Source organism: Ranitomeya imitator, chromosome 2 (genome assembly GCF_032444005.1).
Source record: "Ranitomeya imitator isolate aRanImi1 chromosome 2, aRanImi1.pri, whole genome shotgun sequence".
NCBI lineage: Eukaryota > Metazoa > Chordata > Amphibia > Anura > Dendrobatidae > Ranitomeya > Ranitomeya imitator.
Window position 1 is genome coordinate 26,394,423 of NC_091283.1, and position 21,035 is coordinate 26,415,457.

The window sequence follows — 21,035 nt, forward strand, 5'->3', positions numbered from 1 at the left end:
CTGAAGCTCAGGGCCGACATACTGACTGCTGGGGGCGGGGGAGGCCTAACAAAGGTGTGATGCTGAATGTTGACCAAAACCGACTGAGACGTTCCTCTCGACTTGCAGGGCAAGGTGACATGTGTACCCAGTATCGGGACCCATGGTTTATGTCATGTGTGCAACCCCGTAAGTTGAACAGAGGGAGAGGGTATGTTGTGCAGTAACCCATGTTACAGCCAGGGGGCACTGTGTGTGTGCTTCAGGATGCGCTTGGAGGCATAATTATGGTGATGAGACAAAGTCTGGCAGGATTGTAAACGGCCGGTATGTGTCGCAGATGTGCTCTGTGCTGTAAGCCCAAAATGACATGGTTATGCTGGGACTTATAGTTCCACAAGAGTTTGTTGTGTTTACTTACAAGGCCGGGCTTATAGGGTTAGCTGGTGAGCTGGGCGGGACTGGCTAACCACACATACTCCCATCTAGGGGAGTGGTTACAACCATATAATGTGACTGAGGTCTGGTCACAGGGTCAGAGTGTATGGATCTGTTTGGTCCATGTGTAAGGTCCTGGACGGACGGTGTTGGAAGCTCCTGTGAGTGGAGTCTTCCTGGAAGCACCTGAGAGACCGTGGACCTGGTGGTCTGTGTTGGAGTCTCCTGGGAGTGGAGACGTCCTGGAAGCACTTAGAAAGACTGTGGACCTGAATGCTCAGGGTGTTGGATTGTCCTGGGATGGACTGGAGTCCTGCAAGCACCTGGTGAGAGTGTGAGCCTTGGAATGGTCAGGGTGTTGGATTGTTTTGGGATGGACTGGAGTCCTGCAAGCACCTGGTGAGACCATGGACTGATGGCCTGTGTGTTGGAAGTGCCTGTGATTGGACTTCCTGGAAGCGCATGGAGAGGCTGCATCTACAGAGCCTAAGACGGTTTCTGTGTTCGGGAAGCTATAGTTCCTACTGTGGGTCTGGACTATCCGAGGTGCCCTGGTCACAAGGATGGTGATCCCAGTGAGGCAGCTTTCCCCTGTGAACCAGCACTGGCAGGAGTCAGTGTGTGGAGCCGGAGCTCCTGAAAGGTAACCCCGGACAAGGGGATTGTAATATATGGCCGAGAAGTTTCTGCTGCATGAACAGACTGGTGGTCGTGATAAGTTCATGAATGTAATGAAATAGACTGTATGTCATGTGGTTTATGATGTTTAATAAACCGGATTAGACTGTTTAAGTGGAGAAATCATGCCTGAGTGCTTAAATCCCGTGCCAAGAGAGTGTTCCCCAACCCACTCAGGTAGCGTTTCACCACATTATATATATATCGGTGAGTCCTGGTTGCATTATATTCTATGAGGGGGGTGCATTATAACCTATGATGGGGGCAGCATTGTAACCTATGAAGGGGACATCATTATACCTTATGAAGGGGGCAGCATTTTACCCTATGAGGGGGGCAACATTATACCCTCTGCGGGGGGCAGCATTATACCTTATGAGGGGGCAGAATTATACCCTGAGAGGCGCTGCATTGTACCCTATGAGGGAGGCAGCATTGTACCTTATGAGGAGGCATCATTATACCCTATGAGGGGGCTGCATTATCCCTATGTTGGGGGCAGAATTATACCCTATGAGGAGGATTGTAGCATTATACCCTATGAGGGGGCAGCATTATACCCTATGAGGGGGGCAGCATTATACCCTATGAGGGGGACTGCATTATACCCTGTGAGGAGGGCAGCATTATACCTTATGAGGGGCTGCATTATACCCTATGAGGAGGGCTGCATTATATTCTGAGGGGGCAGTATTATACCCTATGGGAGGGGCTGCATTATATTCTATGAGGGGGCAGCATTATACCCTATGAGGGGGGCAGCAATATACACTATGAGTGGAGAATCATTATACCTTACAAAGGGGCAGCATTATCCCCTATGAGGGGGGCTGCACTATATTCTGTGGGGGCTACATTATACTATATAAGAGGGGCTACATTAAACTATATGAGGGGGCTACATTATACTCTGAGGTGGGCTACATTATATTATATGGGGGCTGCATTAAAGTACATGAAGAGGTCTGCATTATACCCTATGAGATGGCTACATTTTATTCTATAGAGGGGCTGCATTATACCCTATGAGGGGGCTGCATTACACTCTATGGGAGGCTGCATTATACCTTATGAGGAGGTGCATTATACTTTGAATGAGCTTCATTATTTTCTGTGGGGGTCTGCATTATAATATATCAGGCTGGCTGCATTATACCCTATGAAGGGGTTACATTATATTCTATTGGGGGGCTGCATTATAGTCTATGGGGACTGCATTGTATTCTATGAGGGGGATTACATTATATTCTATGAGGGGGCTGCATTATACTATATGAGTGCTGCATTATATTCTATGAGGGGGCTACTTTATATTCTATGAGGGGACTGCATTATATTCTAAGAGGGGGCTTCATTATATTCTATGAGAGGGCTACATTATTTCTATGTGGGGGCTGCATTATACTATATGAGGGGGCTACATTATATTCTATGAGGGGGCTACCCCAACTCCTGCTATATCATTAAGATTTGTACTACCTTATATTATACCCTATTATACCCTATTACTGTGCTTTACTACACAATTGGTGGTCTTGTATTTATTTCTATGTAGCTACATAGTGGGCCCCAAGAATGATTTTCTCTGGTGGGCCCAAGGTGCTCCAGTCCAACGCTGATTGCAGTTATTTATTCAAAAGTGTGCAACCAGATATTAAGTTGAGGGTGCCAATAATTGTGTCCGGCCCATTTTTGGAGTTTTGGGTGAAATTATGTCCAATTTGTCTTTTTTTTCTTTATTTTTTGTGTTGTTCCAATACACACAAAGGAAATAAACCTGTGTATAACAAAACATATGTAATTGCGATAATTTTCTGGGAAAAATACTTCTTTTTCAGGAACAGTTTTAAGGGTACCAACACATTCGGACATGACTGTATTAGAGATGGAACTCGAAGCTTATGGGCCACAAATTGTCTAGCAGGACCCCCAATCATCACTGGTCTCTTTCTCAAAATTTTCCATGTTGAACTGGACACATTATGTTATTGTGTCTGCAGAGCAGAATTACTCTTTTTTTTTTAATTTCACGCCTCTGTTGAAGAGATATTAGCAATCAAATATTTGGCGCCACATATTACATATTTCACAGGGGGCGTGTACTTCTGCCTCCTGTACGACACTGTCCAATCATAAACAGGCAGCAACATAGAAGTGCAGAAGGACCTGTGATGATATCATCAGAGTCACATGACCTGAGTCCACAGATCCTGACAGTGTGCAGCCTAAATAAGCACTGAAGATCTATTACACAGCATAGAAATCTCCAGTTTCTATTTCCAGGCAAAAATGTAAAAAAAAAAAGACAAAAACTAAAAAATTTTATTTCGTTCTGCACTTATTACAATTTGTGTTGAATTCAACATGAAAAATGTGGTGAAAGGTTCTGATTCAGAGGGAAGAGTTACATTTTGTGGGGGAATGTTCCAGGTCTGTTATTGGGCATAGGGCACAGGCTGTAGTCTTGGTGTTGTCAGAGAGGTCTCGTTGCAGCTTTGTGATTTATACAGTAATTTCACAGCATGCAGTTACACTCCTTATCCTCATGGAGGTGATAGAACTCCATGAATAATCATGTGCCGCTCCTTTATTCTCCTTATCTCAGGGGCTGCACTGCGCCCCCGCTCTGCTCTTGTTCTCCAGCAAACCCCTCTGTGCCTCTTCTACAAGCATGGCCTCTATGGCCAGATCATTGGGCCTCTGGGTTCTGCTAAGCAGGAGGTTGTGGATCGGCTGCAGGTCACGAGGATTTCCCATTCAGTGCACTTATAGATTGGGGTCCTGTATGTCGCTAGGCCATTATCATCTGCAGTTTCCCTGAGTGGAACTACAAGTATCAAACTTCTGGAGGGAGTGGAATTAATCTAGAAAAGTCCAGCGAATGTGAATTCCTAGATTTAATGCAAATAATTTCAGCGTCACAAAATTTGTTCAATTCATGTTTGTGTTTTTTTTTCTGCATCAAGTTCTATGTAGATGTATTGAGCTGTTAGGCTGGAGTCACACTAAACGTATAAAAAAAAAAATCGGTCCAAGTCTCTCTGCTGAGAGTGACATGTAATGCGAGTACAATCCGATTTTTCACACAACATGGCGTCCCATCTCAATTCCAGCCAATTTTGCATTGAAAAGGTAAAACGGTAAAACAGCGCTCCTTCCCTTCCGAGCTCTGCCATGCGCCCAAACAGTAGTTTACCCCCACATATGGGGTATCAGCGTACTCAGGACAAATTGCACAACAGCGTTTGGGGTCCAATTTCTCCTGTTACCCTTGGGAAAATGAAAAATTGGAGGCAAAAAAGATTATTTTTGTGGAAAAAATATGATTTTTTATTTTCACGGCTCTGCATTATAAACTTCTGTGAAGCACTTGGGGGTTCAAAGTGCTCACCACACATCTAGATAAGTTCCTTGGGGGTCTACTGTCCAAAATTGCGTAACTTGTGGGGGGTTTCAATGTTTAGGCACATCAGAGCCTCTCTAAACGCAACATTGTGTCCGATCTTAATTCCAGCCAATTTTGCATTGAAAAGTCAAATGGCGCTCCTTCCCTTCCGAGCTCTGCCGTGCGCCTAAACAGTGGTTTACCCCCCACATATAGGGTATCAGCGTACTCAGAACAAATTGCACAACAACTATATGGGTCTAATTTCTCTTGTTACCCTTGGTAAAATTAAAAAAAAATTGGAAGCAAATTTTTTGTGGAAAAAAAGTGAAATGTTATTTTTTTTAAACATTACAGCAACTCCTGTGAAGCACCTGAAGGGTTAATAAACTTCTTGAATGTGGTTTTGAGCACCTTGAGGGGTGCAGTTTTTAGATATAGTTTTTGGGTATTTTCTATCATTTAGACCCCTCAAAGTTACTTCAAATGTAAGGTTGTCCCTAAAAAAAAAAAGAGAAATCGCTGGTCAACTTTTAACTGTAAGAAAAAAAAATGTTGGTTCCAGAATTGGCTGATGTAAAGTAGACATGTGGGAAATGTTACTTAAGTATTTTGTGTAACATATTGTTAGGACTAGCGGAACGCATCAAATAATAAAGAGGTAGATATGAGATGCGTTCGCAGCCCGGGTTCCACCGTGCAGAGATGGTACCTGCTGCTGAGTAATGGTGGACGGACACTTGCTCACACGTGGGTTAGACTTCGCCCAGTGTGAATGGAAGCGAACTCTGTTGCTTCACAGAGTCGCCAAAACACGCTGCATCCTGTTAGCAGTCACAGGATGCAGCTGCAAGACACTAGTGGGATCCCTATGAATCACCCCCACTAAACAGGTGATTGGACTCGCTGTGACCCTCGGTGGCTTTTGAGCCCGCGCCTGAGGACGCCCTGAGTCAGATGCAGAGTCCAAGCGGGAATTCCCACCCTACACTAACAGGCTGTCAGGAAAGCGCACTGATTACGTACGGTGCCGTACAGACGGGCACTACGTGTGCTACGTGTGCCGGTAGCACTGTCGGGCGCTAGATAGCTTCCACCATTCGCGAGCAGACAACAACACAAGAAATGGGAATGATTAAGGAGCTTTCATCCATCGACAGTCATTCATCTACACACACACGTTATCAAGTTTATACTAGCGCATGGCCGTGCGGCCATGCAAACCTTTTATAGTGGAAGCTCTCTGGGACCTTCCTAGTGATCCAATAGGAGCTGCTACAGGACCTGAGCATGTGACCCCCGACCTCCAATGAGAGGTCGTCCCTTGGGCATGCTCAGTAGAGAAAAAGCAGGACTTAGTCCAAGGAGCGTCTGCTCGCCGCTGATCAGTGCTGGTTACAATGGCAGGACCTGGAAGGGAAGCAGTAACCAAGCGCACAGTATCTGCCTGAGCCAGACGCTGGGACCGACGTCTCTGCAGCGGACATGGTTTGAGATTCCCCCTGTGCAGAGGCGGGAACTCGACACCTAACACACATCTCTGTGATTTAAGGGCATAAAAATTCAAAGTTGGAAAATTATGAAATTATCCCCAAATATCAGTTTTTTCACAAATAATCTCAAGTGATACCAAAGAAATTTTACCACTATCGTGAAGTACAATATGTCATGAGAAAACAATGTCAGAATCACTGGGATCCGTTGAAGCGTTCCAGAGTTATAACCTCATAAAGGGACAGTGGTCAGAATTGTAAAAATTGGCCTGGTCATTAAAATGCAAACCACCCTCGGGGGTAAAAGGGTTAAACTCCTCTTAGTGGTCAGGAAGGTACGGTCACCATTTTACTGCCCTAGACCCTTGTGGAAGCACCCAGAAATCCCTTTATTGTTGCAAGTAAAAGGTATTAGAACAATCCACTGTAATTTACTCTCTAACCAGCGGATGGCGCCTGCGTCCCATTACTGCGAGGATTTGTCTTGTTGACACAATGTTGATAGAAGTGGATGTAATGAAAATAGTAATTATCTCGTAAATGTATCACATTATTGCTGTGTAATTGTGTGACATACCGCCATTATGTGTAACAGGTAGATAAATAATGTTCCAGGGCAGCGGATAAATCAGACCCAGCATCATCATCATCATCGTCATCATCCAGCCTTGTAGAGATGCTGTCACTGATTCATCGCAGGATCATTCCTGGTGATAACACGCATCCTCCTGAAGTCTGCGCTGAGGCTCCTGCTGTAATGGAGTCGCTGCCCGTCAGAGTCCGGAGAAAGCTGAGCGCAGGCTCCAATGTGCAGGAAGAGCTCCAGAGCTTTATTCATCCAACCATGCAGGAAATCAGGATCTTTCACTTTTTTTTGCATATTGGGAACTTGTACAACGTTTTTCCCTCATTTTGCTTTTTGTGTGTGGTTTATGGACAGGATTCTGACAATGCAGCAATAGGAGTCTGGTTACAGCGGGGATCCATGAATGTAATTTATATTTGCTGCTGATCTACATTACTTAAAACACAAGAAATAAGAAGGAATTAACTTAATTATACCCTGTTACATCTATGTCACAGCACAAAGTCAGAATAGTTAGAATAGACTACTATAATACTGCACCTATGTGTAAGAATATAACAACTATAATACTGCCCCTATGTACAAGAATATAATTACTATAATACTGCTCCTATGTACAAGAATATAACTACTATAATACTGCCCCTATGTACAAGAATATAACTACTATAATACTGCTCCTATGTACAAGAATATAACTACTATAATACTGCCCCTATGTACAAGAATATAACTACTATAATACTGCCCCTATGTACAAGAATATAACTACTATAATACTGCTCCTATGTACAAGAATATAACTACTATAATACTGCTCCTATGTACAAGAATATAACTACTATAATACTGCCCCTATGTACAAGAATATAACTATTATAATACTGCTCCTATGTACAAGAATATAACTACTATAATACTGCCCCTATGTACAAGAATATAACTACTATAATACTGCTCCTATGTACAAGAATATAACTACTATAATACTGCTCCTATGTACAAGAATATAACTACTATAATACTGCTCCTATGTACAAGAATATAATTATTATAATACTGCCCCCATGTACAAGAATATAACTACTATAATACTGCTCCTATGTACAAGAATATAACTACTATAATACTGCTCCTATGTACAAGAATATAACTATTATAATACTGCTCCTATGTACAAGAATATAACTACTATAATACTGCTCCTATGTACAAGAATATAATTATTATAATACTGCCCCCATGTACAAGAATATAACTACTATAATACTGCTCCTATGTACAAGAATATAACTACTATAATACTGCTCCTATGTACAAGAATATAACTACTATAATACTGCCCCTATGTACAAGAATATAACTACTATAATGCTGCTCCTATGTACAAGAATATAACTACTATAATACTGCCCCCTATATACAAGAATATAACTACTATAATACTGCTCCTATGTACAAGAATATAACTACTATAATACTGCTCCTATGTACAAGAATATAACTACTATAATACTGCTCCTATGTACAAGAATATAACTACTATAATACTGCTCCTATGTACAAGAATATAACTACTATAATACTGCTCCTATGTACAAGAATATAATTATTATAATACTGCCCCCATGTACAAGAATATAACTACTATAATACTGCTCCTATGTACAAGAATATAACTACTATAATACTGCCCCTATATACAACAATATAACTACTATAATACTGCTCCTATGTACAAGAATATAACTACTATAATACTGCTCCTATGTACAAGAATATAACTACTATAATTCTGCTCCTATGTATAAGAATATAACTACTATAATACTGCCCCTATATACAACAATATAACTACTATAATACTGCTCCTATGTACAAGAATATAACTACTATAATACTGCTCCTATGTACAAGAATATAACTACTATAATGCTGCTCCTATGTATAAGAATATAACTACTATAATACTGCCCCCTATATACAAGAATATAACTACTATAATACTGCTCCTATGTACAAGAATATAACTACTATAATACTGCTCCTATGTACAAGAATATAACTACTATAATACTGCTCCTATGTACAAGAATATAACTACTATAATACTGCTCCTATGTACAAGAATATAACTACTATAAAACTGCTCCTATGTACAAGAATATAGTTATTATAATACTGCCCCCATGTACAAGAATATAACTACTATAATACTGCTCCTATGTACAAGAATATAACTACTATAATACTGCCCCTATATACAACAATATAACTACTATAATACTGCTCCTATGTACAAGAATATAACTACTATAATACTGCTCCTATGTACAAGAATATAACTACTATAATTCTGCTCCTATGTACAAGAATATAACTACTATAATACTGCTCCTATGTACATGAATATAACTACTATAATACTGCTCCTATGTACAAGAATATAACTACTATAATACTGCTCCTATGTACAAGAATATAACTACTATAATACTGCCCCTACATACAAGAATATAACTACTATAATGCTGCTCCTATGTACAAGAATATAACTACTATAATACTGCCCCCTATATACAAGAATATAACTACTATAATACTGCTCCTATGTACAAGAATATAACTACTATAATACTGCTCCTATGTACAAGAATATAACTACTATAATACTGCTCCTATGTACAAGAATATAACTACTATAATACTGCTCCTATGTACAAGAATATAACTACTATAATACTGCCCCTATATACAACAATATAACTACTATAATACTGCTCCTATGTACAAGAATATAACTACTATAATACTGCTCCTATGTACAAGAATATAACTACTATAATTCTGCTCCTATGTATAAGAATATAACTACTATAATACTGCCCCTATATACAACAATATAACTACTATAATACTGCTCCTATGTACAACAATATAACTACTATAATACTGCTCCTATGTACAAGAATATAACTACTATAATGCTGCTCCTATGTATAAGAATATAACTACTATAATACTGCCCCCTATATACAAGAATATAACTACTATAATACTGCTCCTATGTACAAGAATATAACTACTATAATACTGCTCCTATGTACAAGAATATAACTACTATAATACTGCTCCTATGTACAAGAATATAACTACTATAATACTGCTCCTATGTACAAGAATATAACTACTATAATACTGCTCCTATGTACAAGAATATAATTATTATAATACTGCCCCCATGTACAAGAATATAACTACTATAATACTGCTCCTATGTACAAGAATATAACTACTATAATACTGCCCCTATATACAACAATATAACTACTATAATACTGCTCCTATGTACAAGAATATAACTACTATAATACTGCTCCTATGTACAAGAATATAACTACTATAATTCTGCTCCTATGTACAAGAATATAACTACTATAATACTGCTCCTATGTACATGAATATAACTACTATAATACTGCTCCTATGTACAAGAATATAACTACTATAATACTGCTCCTATGTACAAGAATATAACTACTATAATACTGCCCCTACATACAAGAATATAACTACTATAATACTGCTCCTATGTACAAGAATATAACTACTATAATACTGCCCTTATATACAAGAATATAACTACTATAATACTGCCCCTATATACAACAATATAACTACTATAATACTGCTCCTATGTACAAGAATATAACTACTATAATACTGCTCCTATGTACAAGAATATAACTACTATAATTCTGCTCCTATGTACAAGAATATAACTACTATAATACTGCCCCCTATGTACAAGAATATAACTACTATAATACTGCTCCTATGTACATGAATATAACTACTATAACACTGCTCCTATGTACAAGAATATAACTACTATAATACTGCCCCTATGTACAAGAATATAACTACTATAATACTGCCCCTATGTACAAGAATATAACTACTATAATACTGCCCCTATATACAAGAATATAACTACTATAATACTGCCCCCTATGTACAAGAATATAACTACTATAATACTGCCCCCTATGTACAAGAATATAACTACTATAATACTGCTCCTATATACAAGAATATAACTACTATAATACTGCCCCTATGTGCAAGAATATAACTACTATGATACTGCTCTTATGTACAAGAATATAACTACTATAATACTGCCCCTATGTGCAAGAATATAACTACTATAATACTGCTCCTATGTGCAAGAATATAACTACTATATTACTGCTCCTATGTACAAGAATATAACTACTATATTACTGCTCCTATGTACAAGAATATAACTACTATAATGCTGCTCCTATGTACAAGAATATAACTACTATAATGCTGCTCCTATGTACAAGAATATAACTACTATAATACTGCCCCTATGTACAAGAATATAACTACTATAATACTGCTCTTATGTACAAGAATATAACTACTATAATACTGCTCCTATGTGCAAGAATATAACTACTATAATACTGCTCCTATGTACAAGAATATAACTACTATAATACTGCCCCTATGTACAAGAATATAACTACTATAATACTGCTCTTATGTACAAGAATATAACTACTATAATACTGCCCCTATGTACAAGAATATAACTACTATAATACTGCTCCTATGTACAAGAATATAACTACTATAATGCTGCTCCTATGTACAAGAATATAACTACTATAATGCTGCTCCTATGTACAAGAATATAACTACTATAATGCTGCTCCTATGTACAAGAATATAACTACTATAATGCTGCTCCTATGTACAAGAATATAACTACTATAATACTGCCCCTATGTACAAGAATATAACTACTATAATACTGCTAGAATATGTACAAGAATATAATTACTATAACACAAAACTAACAAGACTACATTTTTACAAGGGATAGTGGTAGCCATATCTCAGAGAGGCTCAGAAACAAAAGCAACGCAACGCTGGATGCAGAAGAACAGTGGCATTTACACCAGGCAAAGAAAATGTACATTTGTGATTGGATAAAATGAGGAGAAAGAAAGAAAAAAAAAGTCATAAGTTCAATATAAAAAATAAATTTTATTGAAAAATGTAAAAAAAATTACATAGGATATTTAATTTGAGCATTATATAGATAAAACTGATGAATATGATCAGTTATATCTAGCACATGTGTTTGGTCAGCAGGAGGCACCACTGGTAATACTGTAGCTGTTATTTATTGATTTTTTATCAACTTGAATTTTTATTCCCTTTCCTTATTTTTTAGGATTATTTCCTTCATTCTTCATGCCTGATCCCACCTGATCCCACCTGTGAATCATTTTTTGCGCTCTGCATTCCTCATGTCCCGAGCGAAGCCAATGAAACAGTAATAACACCGTCTGTACGAGAACTTACATCTCATCTTTTGTCAAGGTCATCCTTGTAGTTGTGAGATTGCACAGAGCAGATCTGAACCCGGAGCTTTGACCCGAAACGCTCCAATTATAATCCACCTCAAAAGATCAATACCAATCTGCAGCGATTGATCAGAAGTCACTGGTGAAGCCTCGCGGACGGCTGTCATTCATACCGCCGGATCAATATCTTCTCTGAAAAACAAGCTTTCTTTCTGCACACAATCGGAATTTTAAATGGGAAGAATTGTTGTGGTTCTCTTTTTTCTCCAAGTTTTTGTAGAACCGGTGGATCACAACAGATTCAACTAATTTATTCCTTTATTGTGGGACATGAAGCCAGATAAGAAAAATAAAAAAAAACCTCCCAGTCCGAGATAACACCGATTTAGTCCTTCATTCCTTGCAGAAAAATGATCTCTGGCACCATCGGCCACTCCATAGCGGTCCTGCGTCTATTTAGAGAGGAATTTCTCGTAAGTTCACATCATTGTGTGAAAAGTTGGGGGACAAGGCAGTGATGACAAAAAATGTATTGGTCTGTTTAACCCCTTCTCCGCATAGGACATAAAAGTACATCCTGTGCAAGGTTTCCATATAAATGGCTGGCTCAGGAGCTGAGCCTGCACCATAAAATGCAATATGTAACAGCCTGTATCTGCAGCAACCAGAGCTTGCTCTAGTCGCTGTAGTTTATTTATATGCCACTGTCCATCTCTGATTTAAAAGTCATTTAAATCACTAACTTTATTGCCAGTGCACATGTGCCAGCTCCCATCTACTAAGTGATACTCAATCGCGGTAAACCAATAGGTTACAATGTTGGTCCTCTCATGAAGCTCAGCCACAGGCTGAGCTTCACAAGAGAGCTGAAAATTTTCTATACACTGCAATATAAGTGGGACTAAAAAAAAAGAAAGTAAAGAAAAAAGTTTCTAAAAATATAAAAACAAAAATGTAAAAAATATAAAGGCTCGAATCACCCCGCTTTTCCCACATTAAAAATAAAGAAAGAAATAATAAACATATTTAATGTGGCTGTGTCCGTAAAAGTCCAATTTATGCGGAAAAGAGAAAAATGACGAAATTAGTTTTTTTTGCCAAAAATGCAATCAAAATGTCATACATATCCAAAATTGATATAAATAAAAACGGCGGCTTTCCATGCTAAAAACAGGTTCTCACACAGCGTGACCAACTGCAAACAATACGGGTCTTGGAAAATGGCGACAAAAACAGATTTTTTTTTTAATAATTTTTCACCACTTAAATAAAAAAAATACAAGTCTGATATTGCCGTTATCGTACTGACCTGGAGAATCGTATCAGCGGGTCAATTTTAGAGCACAATGACTATTGTCAAAACAAAAAAAAACTATTGTTTTTCGCAATTTCAACACATTTGGATTTTTTTACAAGATTTTCAATAAACTGAATGGCAAATTGAAGGGTCAAATTAAAACCTACAACTCGTGCTGCAGAAAACAATCCCTCATATGGTAATGAAGGCGGGAAAATAAGAAAAGTTATGGCTCTTGGAAGAAGGAGGAAGAAAAAAAAAAGGAAGCGCAAAAATTGAAAATCGCCTGGTCAGGAGGGGAATTAAATAAATTCCTTCTGTTTGCTTTCAGTGGATAGAAACGTCAATCTTTATAGCCATGGATTGAAATTTAAAGAATAGGTAAGATAATATTACAAAATGTTTTGTGTTACTTTCTGTCTGCTGGACCTTCTGACCAGCCCTGGTGGAAGGAGTCCAGGGAACAATGTAGGGGACATACATTAGATATATTGCTCCATTTGTTCTGGCACCTTATCTCACTGCTCTTTGTCCATGTTGACTCAGTAGATAAGAGCACTCTAAAGGTACCGTCACACATAGCGACGCTTAAGCGATCCCGACAACGATACGACCTGTCAGGGATCGTTGCTGCGTCGCTATGTGGTCGCTGGTGAGATGTCACACAGTGCGATCTCCCCAACGACGCAGCAGCGATGCGGCGACCTGTAGCGACCTGTACAACGATGCTATTTCATGACGATTCAGTGGGACGTCCTGTCAACGAGGTCGTTGGTAAGGTGTCAAACACAGCGATGTGTGCTACCCATCGGGACCTCAACGATCAAAAAATGGTCCAGGCCATTCCGACACGACCAGCGATCTCACAGCAGGGGCCTGGTCGCTGCTACGTGTCACACATAGCGAGATCGCTACTGAGGTCGCTGTTGCGTCACAAAACTTGTGACTCAGCAGCGATCTCGCTAGCGATCTCGCTATGTGTGACGGGGGCTAAAGTGGAGTGAGCACAGATTACGGATGTCACAGGTTTTTTCACCTTCGGCCTTTATGGTCCATTTTACCTGGATAACAAAAGTAAAAAAAATGCTTCTAAAACAATTTGCCAATTCTAATTTCTTTTGGTCCCAATCTTTTCAGCGATCCTTTAAATATTAGTTTAGTCATATAAAATGTTCTACAAAATCCAGTGGGATTCATTTGAAGGCATGAGACATGGAAAACAATTGAAGTTGACTTCTCTTTTTCTGGACTCAACCATATCCATACTCAAGCAGTGAAGAATTTGTGGAAATATTCGGAAGGAACCCATGGTTCTTCAGAGCCACCAAGAAAAAGGTTACTGCTATGGACTTCAGCCTTCAAGGGTTTCTCCACCAGTGGATTTGAGACCAGTACTAACTCACCTAAAGTCCATGGACTCCCGTTCAACACTGAGAAATGAGATTCCTGGACCAATATAATAAAATGGTATCACAGGGTGTGGAAATTGTGCTTGGAAAGTATAGAGGGGCTCAAAGGTGTCCACATCATAAAATGAAATCCTTCCATTCTCATAGTCTAGAAGCGTGCCAACTCTCTTTATCCTTTCAGGTTCATGTGTTCCTTGATCATTGAGTAAACCAGGTATTTGTGGTCTCGGTGTGCGAGAACGTACAATAATAGGCTCTGGAGGTGAAGAAAGAGCATAGTAACCGTCCACTGTTCCTCTGATTGCCCATATCCCATTTTCCGGACACTCTCTTTGCCCTCCTGTCCTCCTCACGGTTTCAACAGCCACCCCAAGGGACCAAAACTTTCCAGTTTTCTCATGGATTTCCGTCTCCCAGTAACGAGTCCCATGTTGGAAAGAAGTCTGACCAAGTACGCAGGGCTCAGTGTCAAACCTTTCAATGTTTTGAGGGACATTTTGAACAGTTTTACTGGTTGAGATGTGACGTCTGTCCGGAGAGACGATGAGACCAGCGTAAGCTGTGAGAGGGTCAAAGAAGATGGATTCTGAAAAGAAGTTAGAAAAGTGACATGATGATTAGTGATGAGGAAATAAAAATATGTTATTTGTTGCAAAGATGTTTTCTCTGATTGATCCTTGTTTCCAAGTTCACTTCTATGGGAGATAAGGAAACAATGTAGCTCAGCTGCTTCCGGAGACCACCCCGGATGTTGGCACTTAGATGCTGATATACATGTGCCCGGTATGAACGACTGAGATAGTGTAGGGATGAGGCTGGGGTGATGAAGACTTCGTAGCAACAGGGGGGTTGTTATGATGATGTTTGATGTACTGATGTTGATGTGTGAATATTTATATGTGTGATAAAAAGGGTTTTATTATATTCCTATGGCCGGTGTGTGTTCGGTTCTCCTATAGGTTTTGCCTAAGGCCGTCCCTGGGAGGTCTGTACACTAGGGGAACCACACTAAGGAATATAGCTTGTACTACACTAGGGTTAGATAGTTAATATACTTGGGATTAGCCCACAGTTGGGGAGGGGTTAGGCCGGTTTTATAGAAAAGTTTTTTCCAGGTGAGTGTGAGTTAGAATCTAGGACTCAGGACGAGTTCAGAGTGGAGTGCAGTCAGTGAAGGAGAGTGGAGTGAAGAGTAAATCTGGACAAGACAGTGTAGCAGGTGCAAGAAGAGGCAGAGCTGAACGGGTGCTGTCAGTCCAGGTTTCCCCACAACATGAGGACACATTCTGAGATTTGTCTGGATGCCGCGACAGTCTTGGGCTTGAGGTCCAAAAGGGGCACTGAGAGCCTTACCCCTGTTCCCCCTGTGAGGAAGCTGTTGGCCGAGTCACAGAGAATGGAAAGGATTATGGTCCTCAGGGGAGTGGTTGTGCCAGGAGGAGGGTCCCTGGGGCCGGCTAGGACAGTTGGGATAGGGACTAGTCGGGCAGAAAGGAGACGAAGACTGACAGGCCAGGTTACAAAGGAAACATCACTAAAGTGGGATTATGTCTTATTCTGTATGCTGCAGTCATGTGTAACCAAATTCCACAGTAAAGCTGAACCTGTTAACCTGGACCCAAGGTCTCCTGACTTGTCTGAAGCTACAGCCTGATCTGATCCCATGGAAAGGGAGGTAGAAGGTACTCCTGAAGGAACAGTGAGTAAAGCACAAACTTCACAGCACAACATCCTGCACCTGAGAAACTCATGTTTAGAAGATGGGTTTCAGGGCACAGTAAACTCAGTTCTGGCCCACAGCATACCGTCCCTGTCCCTCCTTTAATAGGAAGCACCATTTATGGTTTCCATATTCTCAAGATAGCTGTAAACTTGTTTGGCCAAGTCCACCTTATCCTCCATACACATACATACTCGGTTTCTCCAAATGTGCACATGTTCTCAATAAAGGACCACATCGGCCACATCAGTGGTCTTTGGCACCTGACTAGAATCCTGTAATCCTCCTTCTACTTCCTGGCATGCTCGGTACCTATTCTGATTTGTAGAAACGGACCAACGTCTTTATTTAATGCATACTAATCAAAGGAGGAGCCAGGGATTCCGTCTGGCAGGAGAAGGTCCATAGTGCTCTAATCCAGTGCCACTGACCATTGAACCAGGGTCCTGAAAGTCTTTTTGCTCAACTCTAGTTACCAATATGGAAAGGGGAGGAAACATTTGGCCAACACAAAAGGGTCTAGAAATAAAGTTCTTGACACCCATTGTTACGCCTCAAGGGAGAGTCTCGAGGCCACCAGATACATTAGAAGGTCAGCTAATCCTGTCAAGATCAGCAAGTTGGGCCAACATTTTACTAATGGGACCTTTATGGTCACCAGGGAAACAGTTCTAAAGACTAGTGATGAGTGAATATACTCGTTATACACGCTCGGGTGGTCTCCGAGTATTTGTGACTGCTCGGAGATTGTTTTCTTCGCCTCAGCTGCATGATTTATGGATGCTAGCAAGCTTGATTACATGTGGGGATTCCCTAGCAACCAGACAACCCCCACATGTACTCAGGCTGGCTAGCAGCCATAAATCATGCAGCTGAGTCAACAAAAACAAAATCTCAGAGCAGTCGCAAATACTCGGAGACCACCCGAGCAACGAGTATATTCGCTCATCACTACTAAAGACCCAACCTCCATCTAAACAGACCATATGAAGTTGTATCATGGACACAGAGTCCGTCCCACCAGAGAATCCTATACTGTGGTGGGCCAGTCCCCGTTGGGTGGTCCTATGACTGGGTAACTTTGGTGGGCTATCCGGGCCAGTGAAGGTTATGCAGATAACTAAAGAAATAAATAATGTAAAATAAAAGAAAAACAGAGAAAAGGGTATAGACATTCTCCTACCTTTCTTTGTGGATACTTTTCTCCATTCTAAAAATAAAACACGAAGATAAGGTGGGAATTAGGATCATTATTGCAGAGTCTGCCCTACACACTGACTAATGGCTGAATAATGACATTGTACTCTCACGTTGAGTAGGATCCTTGAGGTGTAACATGATCGATATATCGACAAGGTCACATTGGAGGTAAACAATTTGAGGGAATAATTAATGATAACGCGGCTCGCCAGGAACTGGTGACATCACAGCGGCATAAGCGGCAGCCGCCCCGGAGATCTCGAGAGTATTGGATTGGTCAATGTCGTACATTATGTTCCAGGACAGCTTCATATTAGATAATGCAAACATAATGGAGATTGAAAAATGTACAATAGGTTGTGTCCCATCATTGTTCTGCTTCCTTTACGGTGAATAACCCCTTTAAAGGGTAGGTATACTTTATCTAAAATAAACAGTAAAACAACTCTGTAAATAGTCTTGATTAAAAATCTACAGTTTGGTGTCTACAGCTCCTGTGTAGTGATGAGCACGTGTACTCATTGCTGGGGTTTTCCAGAGCACGCTCGGGTGGTCTCCGAGTATTTGTGGCTGCTCGGTAATTTAGTTTTCCTTGCGGCAGCTAGATGATTTGCAGCTACTAGTCATCTTGATTACATGCAGGGATTCCCTAGCAACCAGTCAACCCCCACATGTACTCAGGCTGGCTAGTAGCTGTAAATCATTCAGCTGCCCCGATGAAAACTAAATCTCCGACCAGTCATAAATACTTGGAGACCACCCTAGCAACGAGTACACTCGCTCATCGCTACTCCTGTGGTGAACTATGTGAGTTCATGGCTACAGACTACAAAAGTTGTCATGTGTTCTCCACACCCTTTTCTCCCTCCTCTTTTTACTCTGGAGACAAATTAAGGTACCGTCACAATCAGCGACACTGCAGCGATACCGACAACGATGTCGATCGCTGCAGCGTCGCTGTTTGGTCGCTGGAGAGCTGTCACACAGACAGCTCTCCAGCGACCAATGATCCCGAGGTCCCCGGTAACCAGGGTAAACATCGGGTTACTAAGCGCAGGGCCACGCTTAGTAACCCGATGTTTACCCTGGTTACCAGCGTAAACGTTAAAAAAACAAACACTACATACTTACATTCCGTGTCTGTCCTCCGGCGCTATGCTTTCCTCTGCACTGTCAGCGCCGGCCAGCCGGAAAGCAGAGCGGTGACGTCACCACTGTGCTTTCCGGCTGGCCGGCGCTGACACAGGATGCAGGAGGAGTGCAGAGAAGCACAGCGCCGGGGACAGACAGCTGAAGGTAAGTATGTAGTGTTTGTTTTTTTAACGTTTACGCTGGTAACCAGCGTAAACATCGGGTTACTAAGCGCGGCCCTGCGCTTAGTAACCCGATGTTTACCCTGGTTACCAGTGAAGACATCGCTGGATCGGCGTCACACACGCCGATTCAGCGATGTCAGCAGGGAGTCCAGCGACGAAATAAAGTTTTGGACTTTCGTCAGCGACCAACGATCTCCCAGCAGGGGCCTAATCCTTGGTCGCTGTCACACATAACGATTTCCTTAACGATATCGTTGCTACGTCACAAAAAGCAACGATATCGTTAACGATATCGTTATGTGTGACGGTACCTTAAGTGACTGCAAGATCAGACTACATAGGTTTGTTTGTAGTCTGTAACCATGCAGACACATTAGCCTGCATAGGAGCTGTAAGCACAAAATGGTAGGATTAATAGTCAATCAGTTTATTTTATTTTTTTTATTTTAGATAGATATATAATAGTTGCTAAAGCTTACACATCTTTCTATTTTATTTTTTTGTGATTGGGACTGACGGGGGCTGTGTGGAGGGGACATGAAATAAAAAGCAGGGACACTCACCAACTTCCCACTTGAGCTGCTCTGTTAATAAAACAAAAGAAAAATATCTCAGATGAACAATGTATGATGCAAGGAGAACATGAAGCTTCCAGCAGAGTAAGGGTGAGCCGTGTCGGCCATGCCCCGTTCCCACCATGGTCACAATATCTTTCACTATTGTGACTCTGCCCACTAATATGTGCTCGCACCGCCGATCCCTTGAAGATATCGTGATGTGTTCTGCTTCTTATATATTAGCTAATAGTCAATAAAGGGTTCCATTAATAAGGACCCTCAGCCATTCACCAGAACACAGAGCAATTCTGGAGGACCCGACACATCCCTGCATTACAAGGACATCCTATTGATAGTGTAATGCCTTATTTCACCCGTGGAGGTGCTGTAGGGAACATTTACACTTCATTATCATCAAGATGTGGTATAATCAGATTATTATGGATGCAAGTGAGATTGTGCAAAGGAAATAGTCCCCATAAAGGCAATGGCTTCATCCATCTTCCCCAACGAGAATCTCTGATGTCTTCACGTTATGACCCCAATTATTGTTTAAATATACTAATTACTATCCTTTGGGTGGTATAGTCAAAACAGACAATGGCAGAAAAAAAGGAATCTGAAACTCATGTACAAGACAGGACATTATAAATAAACTCTTCCCAAGTAGCTGCCGATGATCTGACTTAAAGGGGTTTTCCATTCTGGTCTGGCCTTCATCTAAATGTCCTCTGAAGGACTTGACACAAAAGAATTGATCAATATAGCCTTAACCAGAGACAAACCCGTTAAGATTGGAGCCATCACGGCGATCCGACCAGACATTTGCTTAGCACGGCCACTACAGGGAACATTTAGTATTGCATGAATTGGTGTCCATTGACGGATCGAGTCTGCCAGATGGGAAGCCATCTTGGAACCACTCTCTACGATGGAGAAGTTTTATCTTCATGGGGTAATCTCTTAAAAGGGTTCCCGGTAGGAAAACCCTGCCCACCTAGCAATTAAAGACCTCCCCTTTATTAAGCATTAATGACCACCCAAAACGAGGCTAAACACAGCTATGTATGTCATATTCATCTACATTTATCATTGGGGCTTGAGCCCATGGGCAGCTTCATTCTACAAAGAGGTCCTCCAGGTCAAGTCAAGGAATTAAATGGTGGAGGACCATGTGTCGCGTGCCGAGCACAAGTAAAAACATGTAAGGCACAATGTAGAACGAAGGGGGACAGTTGTAAACAAACAACACAAGAAGATTACTAGGATTAGAAGATGAAGAGAGTCACTTCTGTAAAAGGCAACTCAGCCAGTAAAACTAGAAAATGAGGTTCCACTACCTCCATTTATCACCCAGTATCTGCAGCTGCTCGTCCTATATTATCTAATTGATACAAAACCAATTTTTGCCACCTCTAAATCTCCACTTTTGGTTTGATAGGAAACATCAAGGTTAGAAAAATATAGCTGTTATCTTCCCAAAACAGCACTCCCGCAGGTTGTGTGCAGTACTGCAGTGCTGGAGCATGATTGGCCCGGACAGACATGAGGGACACTCGTGTGCAGAAGTTT

General features: G+C 40.8%; 1 protein-coding gene across 2 annotated transcripts in view; it reads right to left on the bottom strand.

Moving 5' to 3' along the window:
• Positions 1–11,621: 11,621 nt before the first annotated feature.
• The window catches only part of LOC138661496 (butyrophilin subfamily 1 member A1-like), a 42,808-nt gene continuing 33,394 nt past the window's right edge, over positions 11,622–21,035 (bottom strand). Inside the window, exons 6-8 of one of the 2 annotated variants that reach the window (XM_069746216.1) lie at positions 19,470–19,490; positions 17,574–17,600; positions 11,622–15,256 (exon numbers count right to left, since the gene is read on the bottom strand). In XM_069746216.1, the coding sequence (XP_069602317.1) occupies positions 14,661–15,256; positions 17,574–17,600; positions 19,470–19,490 (644 nt within the window). In that variant the 3' untranslated portion in view covers positions 11,622–14,660. The remainder of the gene's footprint in view (positions 15,257–17,573; positions 17,601–19,469; positions 19,491–21,035) is intronic. The other variant, XM_069746217.1, reaches the window with a different exon arrangement.